This window comes from Amphiura filiformis, chromosome 1 (genome assembly GCF_039555335.1).
Source record: "Amphiura filiformis chromosome 1, Afil_fr2py, whole genome shotgun sequence".
In the NCBI taxonomy this organism is placed as follows: domain Eukaryota; kingdom Metazoa; phylum Echinodermata; class Ophiuroidea; order Amphilepidida; family Amphiuridae; genus Amphiura; species Amphiura filiformis.
In genome coordinates this window covers 66,571,112-66,588,758 of record NC_092628.1, presented here as the reverse complement: position 1 = coordinate 66,588,758, position 17,647 = coordinate 66,571,112, and the positions used below count along the sequence as shown (strand labels likewise).

Genomic DNA, 17,647 nt, shown 5'->3' with positions numbered 1-17,647 from the left:
CTACTCTACTGTGCGAAAGACTAACCGTATGATTGATGGGAGACAGGCTTTCGCTAATAAAACTAAAAACATACAGAAAAAAAATGCAATTCAATGTAAAATTCAATCCAACATTCAGTTGACCTGTGTCAACGTTTTATACACGATTTTACTCACAAGATCAGATCTAATGATGGAACATGTACAGGTACTAATATTAGCTGTGTGAAATGTTTTGCTAAGCTATTAACGTATTAAATAGGTAAGCTTATACTAGTTATAAATTTATTAATCATTTGTTAATAAAATCACACACTGTCTGAGGGTGCACTACACTAAATCCTTCCGCATTTGGTGTAACCCTTCATAGTTCCGGTAAAAAATAGCACCTATGCGAAATATATCGGCGTCCCGAGGAACCAAATTTGAGTGACTCTTGGTTGTTTTGATAAAAAGATAGAATAGGAGCTCAACATTACATATCTGTTCAGAAAATTTTCTGAATCGAATGTGCATGGGTAATAGGCCCTCGGAACAATATCATGGCGGAACTGGTAAGGAGGCGGCGTGTCGGCTGAAATTCGGGATGGCGCTGTTCAGGAGTTCGTATCTCTCAAGTTTGTCTTAACTTGTCCCAAAAAATTTAATTTAAATAAAAGTTTAATCTTTATTTAAGACATTGGTTTGATAAAAATATTAAAAATGTTGTTACATGGGGTAGAAAAACAAACTTACTTTCTTGTATTTTCCGTGTATTTCAATGGGACGATTATTTAGTGGTGTGTGCCCTTCAAGACTCATTTTTAAATGCTATGGACATGATTAATACCTGATTTTAAGTGCCAAAAAGTTGAGATTTTTGACTGAAACTGATGTCTTTGCAAAGAAAAAAAGTCTGTTTTTCTATTTCCGTCTACAAATACGCGATTTCATTCTTAAACGCATGAGAAATTAGCTTCAAAACGCAAGTTCCCGTCGAATTGACAATTTAAGACCGTGCTTGAAATTGAGCTATTTTGGCCCCAATATCATAGAAGTGGTCACTTTTGGTTATCTCGGTGCTGAAAAAATGAAACATCTTTGGAATTATTTTGATGCAAAATGTAATTATAAGATCAAAACTCAATTATAACCGTTTTGAAAATAATCACTGAACCTTTAATTGGGTCTCAATAGACATTTAAAGTCAAAGCATACTATATTATGGCCTAATGATGACAAAATAACGGCATTTTTATCTTATGACCAAATGTTCAATTCCCAAGAGAGAAATTTTTCAATTAATTCTAATGATGGGGTTTCTTAATTTTAGATCTTGCAAAAATAATACACGCAACTTGGAAATTTAACATTTTAGAGTGTCAAATTACCATTCTATCTACCCATAACACCCCCCCCCCCAACTTAAGGCATATGCCTATTGACACATCCTTATATTATGCATGATCTAAGAGTGGGGGGGGGGGGGTGAAATGATCACATGTCGCTTTTCGGTCATGTTAAATTTGTGATTGTACATAAATGTTTGTAAACAAAGTCACTTTCCTGATGTTAATGGGATTATAAATAGAGTTAAACATGGTCAAAATGTTGCTCTGGCCCTTGAATGCTGAAAATTGCGAAAAGTATCATATTTTCACTCAGTCCGAGCTTGTTTGGAGTCCTGTTTTATAACTTTGGAGTGACTAGCGATAAAAAGCAATTACACTTTTTTAGGATGTTGACCACTGATTCCAAAAATAAAGAATATCAAAAATATTTTTTCTTATAAGGGTGCACTACACTAAATCCTTCCGCATTTGGTGTTCAACCCTTCATAGTTCCGGTAAAAAATAGCACCTATGCGAAATATATCGGCGTCCCGAGGGAACCAAATTTGAGTGACTCTTGGTTGTTTTGATAAAAAGATAGAATAGGAGCTCAACATTACATATCTGTTCAGAAAATTTTCTGAATCGAATGTGCATGGGTAATAGGCCCTCGGAACAATATCATGGCCGGAACTGGTAAGGAGGCGAGCGTGTCGGCTGAAATTCGGGATGGCGCTGTTCAGGAGTTCATATCTCTCAAGTTTGTCTTAACTTGTCCCAAAAAATTTAATTTAAATAAAAGTTTAATCTTTATTTAAGACATTGGTTTGATAAAAATATTAAAAATGTTGTTACATGGGGTAGAAAAACAAACTTACTTTCTTGTATTTTCCCGTGTATTTCAATGGGACGATTATTTAGTGGTGTGTGCCCTTCGAAGACTCATTTTTAAATGCTATGGACATGATTAATACCTGATTTTAAGTGCCAAAAGTTGAGATTTTTGACTGAAACTGATGTCTTTGCAAAGAAAAAAAAGTCTGTTTTTCTATTTCCGTCTACAAATACGCGATTTCATTCTTAAACGCATGAGAAATTAGCTTCAAAACGCAAGTTCCCGTCGAATTGACAATGTAAGACCGTGCTTGAAATTGAGCTATTTTGGCCCCAATATCATAGAAGTGGTCACTTTTGGTTATCTCGGTGCTGAAAAAATGAAACATCTTTGGAATTATTTTGATGCAAAATGTAATTATAAGATCAAAACTCAATTATAACCGTTTTGAAAATAATCACTGAACCTTTAATTGGGTCTCAATAGACATTTAAAGTCAAAGCATACTATATTATGGCCTAATGATGACAAAATAACGGCATTTTTATCTTATGACCAAATGTTCAATTCCCAAGAGAGAAATTTTTCAATTAATTCTAATGATGGGGTTTCTTAATTTTAGATCTTGCAAAAATAATACACGCAACTTGGAAATTTAACATTTTAGAGTGTCAAATTACCATTCTATCTACCCATAACACCCCCCCCCCCCAACTTAAGGCATATGCCTATTGACACATCCTTATATTATGCATGATCTAAGAGTGGGGGGGGGGGGGTGAAATGATCACATGTCGCTTTTCGGTCATGTTAAATTTGTGATTGTACATAAATGTTTGTAAACAAAGTCACTTTCCTGATGTTAATGGGATTATAAATAGAGTTTAACATGGTCAAAATGTTGCTCTGGCCCTTGAATGCTGAAAATTGCGAAAAGTATCATATTTTCACTCAGTCCGAGCTTGTTTGGAGTCCTGTTTTATAACTTTGGAGTGACTAGCGATAAAAAGCAATTACACTTTTTTAGGATGTTGACCACTGATTCCAAAAATAAAGAATATCAAAAATATTTTTCTTATAAGGGTGCACTACACTAAATCCTTCCGCATTTGGTGTTCAACCCTTCATAGTTCCGTAAAAAATAGCACCTATGCGAAATATATCGGCGTCGAGGGAACCAAATTTGAGTGACTCTTGGTTGTTTTGATAAAAAAGATAGGATAGGAGCTCAACATTACATATCTGTTCAGAAAATTTTCTGAATCGAATGTGCATGGGTAATAGGCCCTCGGAACAATATCATGGCCGAACTGGTAAGGAGGCGAGCGTGTCGGCTGAAATTCGGGATGGCGCTGTTCAGGAGTTCGTATCTCTCAAGTTTGTCTTAACTTGTCCCAAAAAATTTAATTTAAATAAAAGTTTAATCTTTATTTAAGACATTGGTTTGATAAAAATATTAAAAATGTTGTTACATGGGGTAGAAAAACAAACTTACTTTCTTGTATTTTCCCGTATTTCAATGGGACGATTATTTAGTGGTGTGTGCCCTTCAAGACTCATTTTTAAATGCTATGGACATGATTAATACCTGATTTTAAGTGCCAAAAGTTGAGATTTTTGACTGAAACTGATGTCTTTGCAAAGAAAAAAAAAGTCTGTTTTTCTATTTCCGTTTACAAATACGCGATTTCATTCTTAAACGCATGAGAAATTAGCTTCAAAACGCAAGTTCCGTCGAATTGACAATTTAAGACCGTGCTTGAAATTGAGCTATTTTGGCCCCAATATCATAGAAGTGGTCACTTTTGGTTATCTCGGTGCTGAAAAAATGAAACATCTTTGGAATTATTTTGATGCAAAATGTAATTATAAGATCAAAACTCAATTATAACCGTTTTGAAAATAATCACTGAACCTTTAATTGGGTCTCAATAGACATTTAAAGTCAAAGCATACTATATTATGGCCTAATGATGACAAAATAACGGCATTTTTATCTTATGACCAAATGTTCAATTCCCAAGAGAGAAATTTTTCAATTAATTCTAATGATGGGGTTTCTTAATTTTAGATCTTGCAAAAATAATACACGCAACTTGGAAATTTAACATTTTAGAGTGTCAAATTACCATTCTATCTACCCATAACACCCCCCAACTTAAGGCATATGCCTATTGACACATCCTTATATTATGCATGATCTAAGAGTGGGGGGGGGGGGGGGAACTGATCACATGTCGCTTTGCGGTCATGTTAAATTTGTGATTGTACATAAATGTTTGTAAACAAAGTCACTTTCCTGATGTTAATGGGATTATAAATAGAGTTTAACATGGTCAAAATGTTGCTCTGGCCCTTGAATGCTGAAAATTGCGAAAAGTATCATATTTTCACTCAGTCCGAGCTTGTTTGGAGTCCTGTTTTATAACTTTGGAGTGACTAGCGATAAAAAGCAATTACACTTTTTAGGATGTTGACCACTGATTCCAAAAATAAAGAATATCAAAAATATTTTTTCTTATAAGGGTGCACTACACTAAATCCTTCCGCATTTGGTGTTCAACCCTTCATAGTTCCGGTAAAAAATAGCACCTATGCGAAATATATCGGCGTCCCGAGGGAACCAAATTTGAGTGACTCTTGGTTGTTTTGATAAAAAAGATAGAATAGGAGCTCAACATTACATATCTGTTCAGAAAATTTTCTGAATCGAATGTGCATGGGTAATAGGCCCTCGGAACAATATCATGGCGGAACTGGTAAGGAGGCGAAATGTGTCGGCTGAAATTCGGGATGGCGCTGTTCAGGAGTTCAGATCTCTCAAGTTTGTCTTAACTTGTCCCAAAAAATTTAATTTAAATAAAAGTTTAATCTTTATTTAAGACATTGGTTTGATAAAAATATTAAAAATGTTGTTACATGGGGTAGAAAAACAAACTTACTTTCTTGTATTTTCCCGTGTATTTCAATGGGACGATTATTTAGTGGTGTGTGCCCTTCGAAGACTCATTTTTAAATGCTATGGACATGATTAATACCTGATTTTAAGTGCCAAAAAGTTGAGATTTTTGACTGAAACTGATGTCTTTGCAAAGAAAAAAAGTCTGTTTTTCTATTTCCGTCTACAAATACGCGATTTCATTCTTAAACGCATGAGAAATTAGCTTCAAAACGCAAGTTCCCGTCGAATTGACAATTTAAGACCGTGCTTGAAATTGAGCTATTTTGGCCCCAATATCATAGAAGTGGTCACTTTTGGTTATCTCGGTGCTGAACAAATGAAACATCTTTGGAATTATTTTGATGCAAAATGTAATTATAAGATCAAAACTCAATTATAACCGTTTTGAAAATAATCACTGAACCTTTAATTGGGTCTCAATAGACATTTAAAGTCAAAGCATACTATATTATGGCCTAATGATGACAAAATAACGGCATTTTTATCTTATGACCAAATGTTCAATTCCCAAGAGAGAAATTTTTCAATTAATTCTAATGATGGGGTTTCTTAATTTTAGATCTTGCAAAAATAATACACGCAACTTGGAAATTTAACATTTTAGAGTGTCAAATTACCGTTCTATCTACCCATAACACCCCCCCCCCCCCAACTTAAGGCATATGCCTATTGACACGCCCTTATATTATGCATGATCTAAGAGTGGGGGGGGGGGGTGAAATGATCACATGTCGCTTTTCGGTCATGTTAAATTTGTGATTGTACATAAATGTTTGTAAACAAAGTCACTTTCCTGATGTTAATGGGATTATAAATAGAGTTTAACATGGTCAAAATGTTGCTCTGGCCCTTGAATGCTGAAAATTGCGAAAAGTATCATATTTTCACTCAGTCCGAGCTTGTTTGGAGTCCTGTTTTATAACTTTGGAGTGACTAGCGATAAAAAGCAATTACACTTTTTTATGATGTTGACCACTGATTCCAAAAATAAAGAATATCAAAATATTTTTTCTTATAAGGGTGCACTACACTAAATCCTTCCGCATTTGGTGTAACCCTTCATAGTTCGGTAAAAAATAGCACCTGTGCGAAATATATCGGCGTCCCGAGGGAACCAAATTTGAGTGACTCTTGGTTGTTTTGATAAAAAGATAGAATAGGAGCTCAACATTACATATCTGTTCAGAAAATTTTCTGAATCGAATGTGCATGGGTAATAGGCCCTCGGAACAATATCATGGCGGAACTGGTAAGGAGGCGAAAGCGTGTCGGCTGAAATTCGGGATGGCGCTGTTCAGGAGTTCGTATCTCTCAAGTTTGTCTTAACTTGTCCCAAAAATTTAATTTAAATAAAAGTTTAATCTTTATTTAAGACATTGGTTTGATAAAAATATTAAAAATGTTGTTACATGGGGTAGAAAAACAAACTTACTTTCTTGTATTTTCCCGTGTATTTCAATGGGACGATTATTTAGTGGTGTGTGCCCCTGACACAGAGTCAGAGAGCGTACCACCAGTCAAAGTCTCCGCATCATCCGATAATGAGGGCTGATTGTTCCATGAAATGCAACAGGCAAGACTGCTACGCAATTACCGCATATTTTCATGGTCTATCGCGCAATCGGGAAAGCACGCAACTCTCTATCGCGTATACGCGAAGGCACGCAGCGCTGGCGTGATTGTTTGACACGGCATGATCGAACAATCGGCCCTCATGAATATGCGAGCAGCGAGAACTCACCGTATACAATACACAGGGACTTCGACTGATGGTACTTTCTCTGTTTTCTCTCTCCTCTGTGGTTAAAATACATGTACGGTAGGTACAATAAATGTTATTGAAACTTGAATGAATTGATATAGGGCTTCAGGGACTGTCTTTCATGTCTACGTTTAATACTTGGTAAATCAGGGTGTAGAGCCAAAGCGTGTCAGTGTGATTATACTTTGCACCTTGAACCGTTTGTGACCGCACGCGCCTTGCTTGCATGATGTTGATTTTGTTGTGCTCAATTTGCCGAGTGCCCTGTCTTAACCCTCTGTGATGATCGGAACACTCTTTGGCAGCGTTTGCATTAAAAAAAATAGGCACAAAGTCACCCAAAATTCTCCCAAAAAAGTGCTCTAAACCATAGTGCAAGTAAAAAAATTCACACAGCGAGAAAAGAATTTTGTAACATTTTGTAAACAAGTACATGTAGCCTATAGCCCATGTGGATTCCTGAACCATGTGTAAAGCGGCAACTCTGATCATTGAAAACATGTGAACGACTGACAATGACATATGATATATTAACACCGTGAGTTGCAGATGCCCAAATTGCACTCTAAATTTTTTATCGATATTGTATGTGTTACTCATCATTTCACCAGTGGATTTGCCAAGAACTGCCCCGACCGGAGGCCACGTTTATATTTCGCTGAAATTTGAGATTGAATACAGCAACACCAGCAACAGCAATGATGTGAAAGAAAGTTAAAGTACGGTATCCACTCTCAGGGTTTGGAATTTCCTTGAAATAGGTTACATGACAAAATCATCCATGACGGAATACATGTACATGTAAGTTACGCAAAGACATAGATTAGCTTATTTGCTTTGAACCCCAAGCATGTTCAATAGGAGATATTATCAGACAAATTCAGCAAAAGCATGTCACCAAAAGACTACTCAGTTGAAAACGTTATTAGTATAGGCCTATTCGGCAACAAAAAAATATTGGTGGTGGTTAGTGAATGGTGGGGGGGGGGGGTCCCATGTACACGATCCCACCCAAGCGAGAAAAGATCCAAACTTAACACCAAAAGATCTATTTTATAGCGTTTTTGTTCAGAATCCGAATCAATATTTTCAAGGAAATTGTCAAGGGGGGGGGTCGATAATGCTTCGTCGCTGAAGCTTAAGGACATAAAGTTATTGTCATTTTCAGTAGAAGTTCGTGGGTAGAGATCTAATGACACTCGGCTAAACCAGCCTTATCTAGCATGAATATAGTTTCCATAATTGCATAATCTGACCCCCCCATTGGAATCAGTTGGCAGTATTCTCCAATTAAATTAAGAAAGAAAAAAAAACATTTTTGTATGAAATATGGGTTTTTGACCAGTTCTATATGATTCAAAAACACAACTGGGAAAATGTAGAAAAGAAGAATAAATAAAAGAAATACCTGAGAGAAGGCTTGGGTGGGGTTCAAACGTAGATTAAGTGACACATGCAATATGCGCGTGATATAAAAATTACGGTATAGCGCGCTAACCGATTGCGCCACAAAGGCAAGATATATTTTATAAAAAGACAAACTTAATGAACAAGAAGTCAAAATTGTTTATAAAACTAATTTATATCTCTCATCTGTGTTTTATTTGCATGATTAACAACAGAAATCAAACTAAATCCATATTTAAGCAAACAAAATACAAAACAACAGCAATTTAAAGTCCCCCATTTTTTTTAAGCGGGGGGGGGGTGTATGGAACAAGACGCCGCCGCGAGGCGTATAAAATAACATTTCTTGAAAACAATGCACCAAGTTTATGCACGATATATCATGTCCGACTGCCTTAGGATTGTTCAACTTTTATATACCCTAAAATGATGTACAAATAGTTGTCTGGAAATACAAGCATATTATGCTCATTTTTAGGGTGTTAGAGACCTATAGTGAAGTTGCACTTCCGGTCCGTTGGAAGTGATTTGCCTCCATGTGACTTGATACGAAATCAGACAGTGTATGACACGATTTTAATTTTTTCTGTTCTGGTGTGATTTTCTATTTAAAATAAAAATTCCTTTAAAAAAGGAATGGGGCGCCCAATGTGAACTGGACGGGATATGATGATCAAATACAAGAGAAATGCTTCATGGAATGAAGCTTTAGGTAATCAATTTGTGTCAATTATGTGGGTGGGAGTTCTGTTTTGGGGGCCTATTGTAGTGAGGATATTGCTTTGGATATTGAATATTGTTGAATTTTTGTTATGCAGGGCCTAGGGTATATGATGGATAGTATAGAAGATACAAATAAGTAAGCTCCCCCCTAGTCATCTATACACTCATTCTTGTCACACTATTTAATTTCGACAAAGTCATGTAAACGTAATTTCGTTTTTTCACCCGACCTCCGTCCACAAACAATCCTGAAATGTTGAAAACCTGGGGTCAGCGCACTCATGCCAGTTTATCCTAAGGTATACTTTGTGTCTTTTGTAGCCAACCCTGTGGCTAAGAGAGGCTAGGAAATACTTAAAAACTAATACAAAAAAATCATACCCTCCTTTCATATCAAACAATTCCAAGAAATTGACAGGCCTGTTAAATCAAGGGTAAGATCGATCGTTATTCTTCATGAGACGGGCACAGCCCATTTTTATGTTATTAATTCTGCTAAAAATAGTAATTAATAAATAACAAAATTAAGTCATAATTATGACTTTAAATCGGCCATAGAACTCTAAATAAACGGACAAAATAGCCATTGGGGTTTCTTTCACTTTACCTTGCTAGGAACCCTTCCCAGCAGTTAGGCATACAATAAATATTATTTCATTCAGCATTATGGGTAAACACTAACAAAATGATGTAGGCCTAAATCGTACATTATTGCTTTAAACTGCCCAACAACGGTGAACCACGAGTTAAAAGACGCCTAATTGGGCTACCATATCGCGGGGTTGGCAACTCGGGTTGCAAATACACTTCTGACCTTCAACACAATCATGTCTTTCGAATTTATTCCTTTCTCTGCTGAGCAGAATTGAAATTTGTTAATTAATGTTTTTTATCAGAGATAGTCACCACAAAGATACTGAGCTGTGCTCTAATATTTGGTCACAATCAGTTAGCAGTGAAGCATAAACTAATTAGTGATTTCATGATTGGTCAGTGGTTGTTTTGTTTGGTTTAAGGATTAGGTGTGCAAAGGTCACTATGGACCACAATGGCCTCATTCCAGTGGCATATTATCAATAACCTCAATTAAACAATCATAGTGCAAAATTTGACCTTAAGTTGCAGAGTATGAGTTTTGTACTCACATTTTCAAAGGTCATTCAATGAATGCACAAATGTATTGGGGTTAAAGAACTGTGCCCTGATAGATGAGCATGTTGTAGATTCTTCACACTGTAAACAACTAGTTCATGTGCAAACATGTTCAAAACATACATAATTAGAATGGTCAAATGTCACCGTCTATCGGGTTCTAAGAGGCGGTAAACTGCAGTTTAAACCATACCTGACCATGCGCGTATTTTGGGGGGGGCTTTGGGGCCAGCCCCCCCGGGTCAAAGTAGGGGCGGCAAAAACGGAGGGCGGAAGAAGAAGAAGCGGCAAAAACAGGGCGGCAAAAAACGAAGGGGGCGACAAAACAATTATCAAAGAAAAAAGGGCGCCAAGCATAAAAAAATTTTAAAATAGGTTGCTTTTGGGAACGACCGTGAAAAAAATTAGGTCAACCTTTTCGGGCTGTTAAGGAAGGGGCGGCAAAATTGTTTCTTCTTCAGCCCCCCGGGGTTGGGGCGGCCACGGTACGCCACTGCTGACCATACAAAGGTCACGATGTATTTGGTGTTTTTATAAGTCCATTAATTTTGTATTTTAAACAAAGAATATACGCACAACATTTTTTCCCGTGCACATCAGAAAACAATAATAAAATAAAATCCAAGCATATTGTGGTTGTGGTTTTATTTCTAAGCTGGGCATAATTTTAAGCAAAACAGTTACGAAGTAAATCTAGCAAGACTGAAATTAGAAGCTTTTTGCAAAGTCAAGCCAAATAATGGGGGACGCCGCCGTAGCGGGCACCCCAAAAAGCAAATTTCATGGGGGGAGGGGGGGGGGCAGGGCAGGTGATTGACTTTTACTCTTTAGCTTTTTCCAATATGATTTCTCAATAGCATCAAAGAAACTTATCTTAAACGCATATTGGCTGAAAAAATAAACAAATGTGCTAATTTTCAAAATTTCTACTTAAAGCCGGGGTGTCTAACAACATGAACATTATAGGCCTACTAATAAAACGCAGATATTTTTCCACAGAAATTCCTTGACCAGAATCTATTTTCTAGAATGCTCAAAACTTGCGGGGGAGGGGGAGTGAACATGGATTTTGTTCATTTTTTCATTTTATCTCATTTCCTGTTGTATATATACAAATACATGCGAGATTCAAACATTCTAATAATAGGTCTATTCACCAAAGGCAGTGATGCTCACAACTCTATTGTAATATATAACTCTTGGTTTTTTCCAGGATCACTTTGTAATGAAGTCTGGTGTAACATATCATAAATATGTCGTCAACACTCGGTAAAAATAAAAAGTGATTCTCGGATTTGACACAAGATAGGAATGCCATCAGTGGGAAGGAACGAATTTTAAGTTAAATAATTCCAATGTTATTGAGCAGCTAGGTCTTCTTGCTTGTCTTCTTACTTAACATGTCTTGTACTGCCTACTTTTGCAAGTCAAATTTCCCTCCAAATGTCAAAATTTCCCAGACACGAGTGTCCCAATTTACCTTGTTTCCCCTTGAGTATAATTTCATGGATCCGTCACAAAAGCTCTTCTTGATTGTCCCAACAGAGCTTTTGTGTTGCTCTCCTACTGCTTCCCTTAAAGGTCTCAGGAAAGATCTTTAGTGCTCTCCTGCTTTATAAAAGACAGTCCCTGTGGCCTGTGGCCTAATATCTTTGATTGTTTGATAATTGTGTTTTTGTAGATTAACTATAGTATGGAGGAGAGTCTGTAGAGTCCAAAGGTCATTCGGGCCCCATTTGTCATTCTGTTTAATTGTTGATTTTTGAGAAAAAGGCCTTTTTAATCATCATATGGGTGTCGATCGAGCAACGGTGGGAATCGTTTATACATTTTTCCCAATTAGCAAAATGCCCCACACACATCAATGGGACAGCACAAGCAAACCTGCCACGCAAGTGCGCCGTGTCATGTTGGCTCCAATCTCCAAGCATGCTATGTATGGAATAAACTTACTGTGGACCATCACAATCTTTTGCTATCTTTATCATGCCAGTATGATATTACGGTAACAGTCAATGTCTGTGCTCACAATAGTGGACAAAACGTATAAAATTGGGGATTTGCTATACATAACAAATATTGCATAGCAGTTTTTTCAAAAACAAACTGCTATGCAAAATTTTGGATTTGCTGTACAACGTTACTGCTTTTTTTTTTTAAACCTTCCCTGTTGCTGAACCTTCTCCAATTTAAAAGGTAAAAGCAGGCCAAATTTTGTAAAAATCTTTTCCGTTAAACAAGTGACCCCTAATACAACTAGGCCATCCATATATCCATTATAGGGTCTATACCTAATAATATACTAGAGACTTACAGTTACCACTATATAGATGTATGTTGCATTGTACTGTACATTAGTTGGCCTTGGGTATTCTACAAGAATTCAACCAATACATACAATGCACACACAATCATTGATCAAAGTTGTTATACCAATAATATGCTGCAATAATTTAAAATGAAGGAGCCTGGCGTGTATGGTGCATCAGGTGTTCTGTAGTGTCTGCGGCAGGCAGCGGTACATTACTTATCCAATGAGAGTGATGTATGGGCTCATATTGAAATACCCTACCACGTTTTCACACAGAAAGAAGGCAGGATTCCCTTGCTAAGCGCACACCTCAGGAAAGCTCGGTCATACATGTAAAACGGATGGATTATATGCATCAGTGATACACCCTGCCCAGGATTTTAACAAAAGAAGGCTAGCACAGGAAAGCTGCAGGATGGCGCACACCTTCCTGTGTAAGGGAATTTCAATATGAGCCCTAACATTTACCATTTTTTTACAGATTAAACAACAGACTAACCTTCAAACATGAAAAGAAGACAAAGATCCAAGAGTCCATCCAAGTCTAAATCTGATGACTACCATCGTCACACATCCTCATCAGGTGACAGACATGAATATGGTGATAGGAAAGAAAGACACACTGAAGAAAGAGAGAAAAGACGACGACATGAACATGGTGAAGAACGAAGGAAAGAGGACTATTATGACAAAAGGGAAGATTACAGAAGATCACAAAAGAGTAGCTCATCTAAAAGAAGTTCCCACTCAGATGATAAGGGAAGAATGAAATACAAAGAAGATGAAGGTGATAAATATGATAGGAGATCAGCTGATGATAGACATAGAAAGTCGCATCGTAAAGAGGACAGAAGGAAAGATGGCTGGAATTATTTTGGGTATACTGAAAAGGATTTAAAAAGAGCTGTGGAAGACAGAAAATCATCTGAAGATGATGGTAAGAAACTTGACATCCGCAATCTTGACAGTAGAGGAGGTGTAAGGACAAAAGAAGAGGAAAGACATAAAATGGAATCAGGTCCAATATCATCAAAATCATCAGTTGAATCCAAGACATGTAAAGATGCTGAGGAGGATCAGGAGGATGTAAAGGGGTTATTTGACTGGAAGTATCACAGACAACAATTGGATAGATTGTTCTTTTTAGATGATGATGCTGTAATCAAAAAGTGAGTTGACACCATTATTTAATGCTTTCTGTCATGTCAAGTTAAAACTTAAAGCTACAATTTGTCAGTTTGCAATGATGTGTATGTGACTTTCAACCCCATGAGAACTACCTGCCGATTGGCCAAAAAGAAGTTTTCATTATCAATTGGACCAATCAGCAACATTATAATTTCTGAGAAAGGTTTTTTTTTAACACAAGTCTCCACATACATAAATGACAGCCAGTGAAAAAATTTCACTGACCATCCAGGATTTGAACCTGGGACCTTGGGATCACCGGACCGATGCTCTGCCAACTGAGATAATGAGTCAGATGGAGAAGAGCAGTGATGTTATTATCTATAGGCCTTCAGTTCAATAACCACCCTCTATCGTCATATTAGAATAATTTCACCACACAAAAGAATTGGAGTGAATTATTTGCAAAGCTTCAATCTGATTGGTGATTAAAGTGAAGGTATCTTGTAATTGACCAATCAGAGGCAATGTTAGATCGGCAGGTAGTACTTGGGGGTTAAAAGATTTGAATTAGAACTTAAATTTAGTTGTCATGAAAAGATTAAAAATTTGCATACATCTGAAAATCTACAGAAAATATTAATAATACTGACACAGACATCTGAAGGTGAACATACATTTTCATATTTTTGAAAATTACTGGATGAATAATCTACACCAAGATATTAATATACATTTGTTTTGAATTTTGCAGGGGAACTCAGGAATATCATGATTTCTGGTCATTCTTTGAAAGATACCAAACCTTCCAAAGCAAAAGTTCACTTAATAGTAAGTGCCTTGTACATGTATGTAAAATATTAATATGCAGTGTTGTATCTCTACATATCGTTATGAGTTTGACAGACTGTCAAATCAGGATTTTACTTTTTAATTAAATCCATGTTCTGCATGAATTCCATTGAATTAACAAGCAGGGGATCAGTGTTTTATTGCCAAAGGGCAGCATATCCTAGGAGCATATCAAATATGTAATAGTGATCGATCAGCATTCAAAGTGAAGGAAAGAGGGCAGCATACAGTGTTAGTTTTAGTGCTGCATGGTTGATCCCCTGTTCACTAATTCAAAAGAATTCATGCATATTGCATAACCTGAATTTAACAAAGAAATGTCTAGTTTGGACTGTCTGTCAAACTCGTAATAACTACCTACCTACCAGTCAGCTTCATGCATTTCTGCACATGCTGCCTGGCTCAAGAGATGCTTCCAAGGCCTACGGTCCAGAGCTGCAACCTCAGCTTCCTTTACAGTCCACCCTAGGTTCAGCCATGTCTCTGTGGATGACATCCCTCCATGATGTCTTTGGACGACCAGATTTGTGTTTCCCATGGGTTGGCTTCCAAAGATAGAGCCTCTTGGGGGTGCTGTCTTCATCCATTTGTTGCAGATGGCCAAACCACAAACTCATACATGTACCGTAACCACTCGGGTATAAGCCCACCCCCTAGATGGGCAATTTCACTTCAAAAATGGGGGTGGGCTTATAACCGAGGAGGGGCTAGTAGTTGATTTTAAAAATAAGAAAAATCTTCCCCATTTGTATGTCCAATGTATCAGTAATTTCTATCATGAATCTTTTTCAATTAAAAAAAAATTTAAGTATGGAAAGTAAATTTTTAACTGATATTTTTTAAAATATTTGTTCTTAAATGTGGAAGAAAAGCATTGATGATTTAAAAACTTAGCCAAAATGACTACTGGGCTTATACCCGAGTGCACCCTTGTTTCCCAAATGGTTTGAGAAATAGGGGGTGGGCTTATAGCCGAAGGTGGGCTTATACCCGAGTGGTTATGGTAATAATATGATTGAAACATGTATGATATTATGAGAAAGGTTTTTAACACAAGTCTCCACATACATAAATGACAGCCAGTGAAAAAATTTCACTGACCATCCAGGATTTGAACCTGGGACCTTCGGAGCTCCGGACCGATGCTCTACCAACTGAGCTAATGAGTCAGATGGAGATGTATGATATTGTTTGAATAGTCATTTACTGTCATAGCTCCCTCATCAAAAGGATCATGGAAGATTACAAGCAAAAGAATTTTAATTGTTTGTTAAATGTTTATTGTGTGTGTTGATATTGTGAGCCGGGTGTGTGGGTGGGATTGTGGGTTTAGTATGTGTTGGGTTGGTCTACTAACAGTAACCATAAACCAATTTTCCAAGAAAGTGGATAAGCTGATCGTTTCTGATGAGGTCCTCCTATGAGATGGACGCAATATCAAAATTGTGAGTAAAAACAACTGTTATTTTGAAAAAAATTGAAATATGACCAATGAACCCATTCAGATATTCATAATCTTACACACACAAAACTTACTACACATATTTTATATTTTATTCAGATGATGACACAGAAGAGAGAAGAACTGATGAGCAATCCTCCCTGGGTTTACCTGTTAGATATGACAAACGCTATCGTATCAACATCTCCTTGGCAACAAACAGAGGCACACTAGGAGATTACTTGTCATGTCAAGCTGCACAAGCTGACAAGAAGAAGAAAAGAACAGGTAGAGCAACAAAATAAAGTATGAATCTATGAACTATTAGACATAGTACAAACAACATTACCGTACTCTTGAAAAGAGCTGTGGAAAAAAGAAACCCATTCATCTGCACTAACAGATATTTTGCAGGAAAGGCTGACTTACAATACATTTGTAGGTGACACACCTGCCAGGCAGGAGGGGTCATTTGGGCCCATGGATCCATCCCTGATTTCCCTTGTCCTTGTTCTGTTGTTCTTTCCATCTAGGCTTCTGTTATGTTTGTTGTGTTGTTTGGTTTATTGATGTTTGGTGATTTGTAATTTCTTGAGGCAAGTGGCAATTCTTTACAGAGCAACCTTTAAAAAAAACCAAATGATATATGATGTAGCAGCATGGATACTGATATTGGACTCTGTCATTCTTGACATTTGCTTAAAAAGTTACCTTTTTCAGAGTCTTGGTTAGCAGCGACGTAGCTTGCAACACCATCACCGCGTCTTCATTCAGCATAATGTTTACAATCCTCCGGTCACCTGACCACCCGATGGGTGGTCAAGTGTCAGCAGATATATGATGTGTTTCTTTCCAAATAGTTTAGAATCACCAACTTGCCTCCCACCCCTGTAAAAATGCTAGCAAAGCTGCTGTATTGCTCATAATTTGTGTGTTTATATGTTTTGACTGATTTGTTACATTTTCAGCAAGGGATGATGAATTGACTGTTGAGCGGGTTAAGGAATTTCGACTGGTTGTTATGTATTACATGGACTTTTGCCAAAAACAACGGGTATGATTTTAAGATTTTAACAAATTTATTGCATTTTTAACATGGAATTGTTATATATATGAGTTTGATATACATGTGTCAGTTTGCATTTAGGACTGCAGCTTTAAAAGCGATGGTTATTTGGAAGAGTTGTTCATTTTCTTATTGTGTGAATTATGTATTTAAATGATGTGTTTGGGGCTCGAGCAAACTGACATATGAAAATTTTTGAGTTAGAAAAAATCAGGTATTATGTATTTATTCAGCATTGGTTGTCTGAGGTGCTGCGTTTATGGGAAATAATAATGGGAAACAAACTGTGCAAGTACTTACTAGAGAATAAACACCATAGATGCATTGTACATATGGTTTCAGACTCTGTAAAGCATAAAGTCAAGTGTTAGGGTTCCAAAAGGTGTTGGTAGAAACAGATCCTTTGTATGTATGAGCGTATAGCTTACAAGATATTTACCATTATTCACATGGGTTTTTTTAATTCTTTTGCTGCAGTTTAGTAAGTTAGCCAAACTAAGAAAAGACCAAGTGAATCTACCAATCTACAGATACAGAGAAATGATAATAGATGCTGTACACAACAATCAAGTAGTCATTGTGGCTGGTGATACTGGCTGTGGTAAATCAACACAGGTTAGTGAGTGATTAACTCATTGAGTGAGTGAGTGAATGAGTAACTTACTGACTTGATGGCCTGAGTGATTGATTGACTGACTGACTGATGGAGTAACAGAGTG

At 36.9% G+C, this 17,647-nt stretch overlaps 1 protein-coding gene and 1 non-coding gene across 3 annotated transcripts in view; one reads left to right on the top strand and one right to left on the bottom strand.

Annotated features, from left to right (window-relative positions):
• Positions 1–53: 53 nt before the first annotated feature.
• Positions 54–17,647, top strand: part of LOC140151372 (probable ATP-dependent RNA helicase DHX34) — a 36,675-nt gene continuing 19,081 nt past the window's right edge. Inside the window, exons 1-6 of one of the 2 annotated variants that reach the window (XM_072173695.1) lie at positions 54–187; positions 12,923–13,610; positions 14,324–14,400; positions 15,983–16,150; positions 16,831–16,916; positions 17,406–17,543. In XM_072173695.1, coding sequence (XP_072029796.1) covers positions 12,949–13,610; positions 14,324–14,400; positions 15,983–16,150; positions 16,831–16,916; positions 17,406–17,543 — 1,131 coding nt within the window. In that variant the 5' untranslated portion in view covers positions 54–187; positions 12,923–12,948. Of the gene's footprint in view, positions 242–12,922; positions 13,611–14,323; positions 14,401–15,982; positions 16,151–16,830; positions 16,917–17,405; positions 17,544–17,647 lie in introns of both variants that reach the window. The other variant, XM_072173687.1, reaches the window with a different exon arrangement.
• On the bottom strand, positions 15,518–15,591 carry Trnas-gga (transfer RNA serine (anticodon GGA)). The gene has a single exon. It is a non-coding gene; the product is annotated as a tRNA-Ser (tRNA).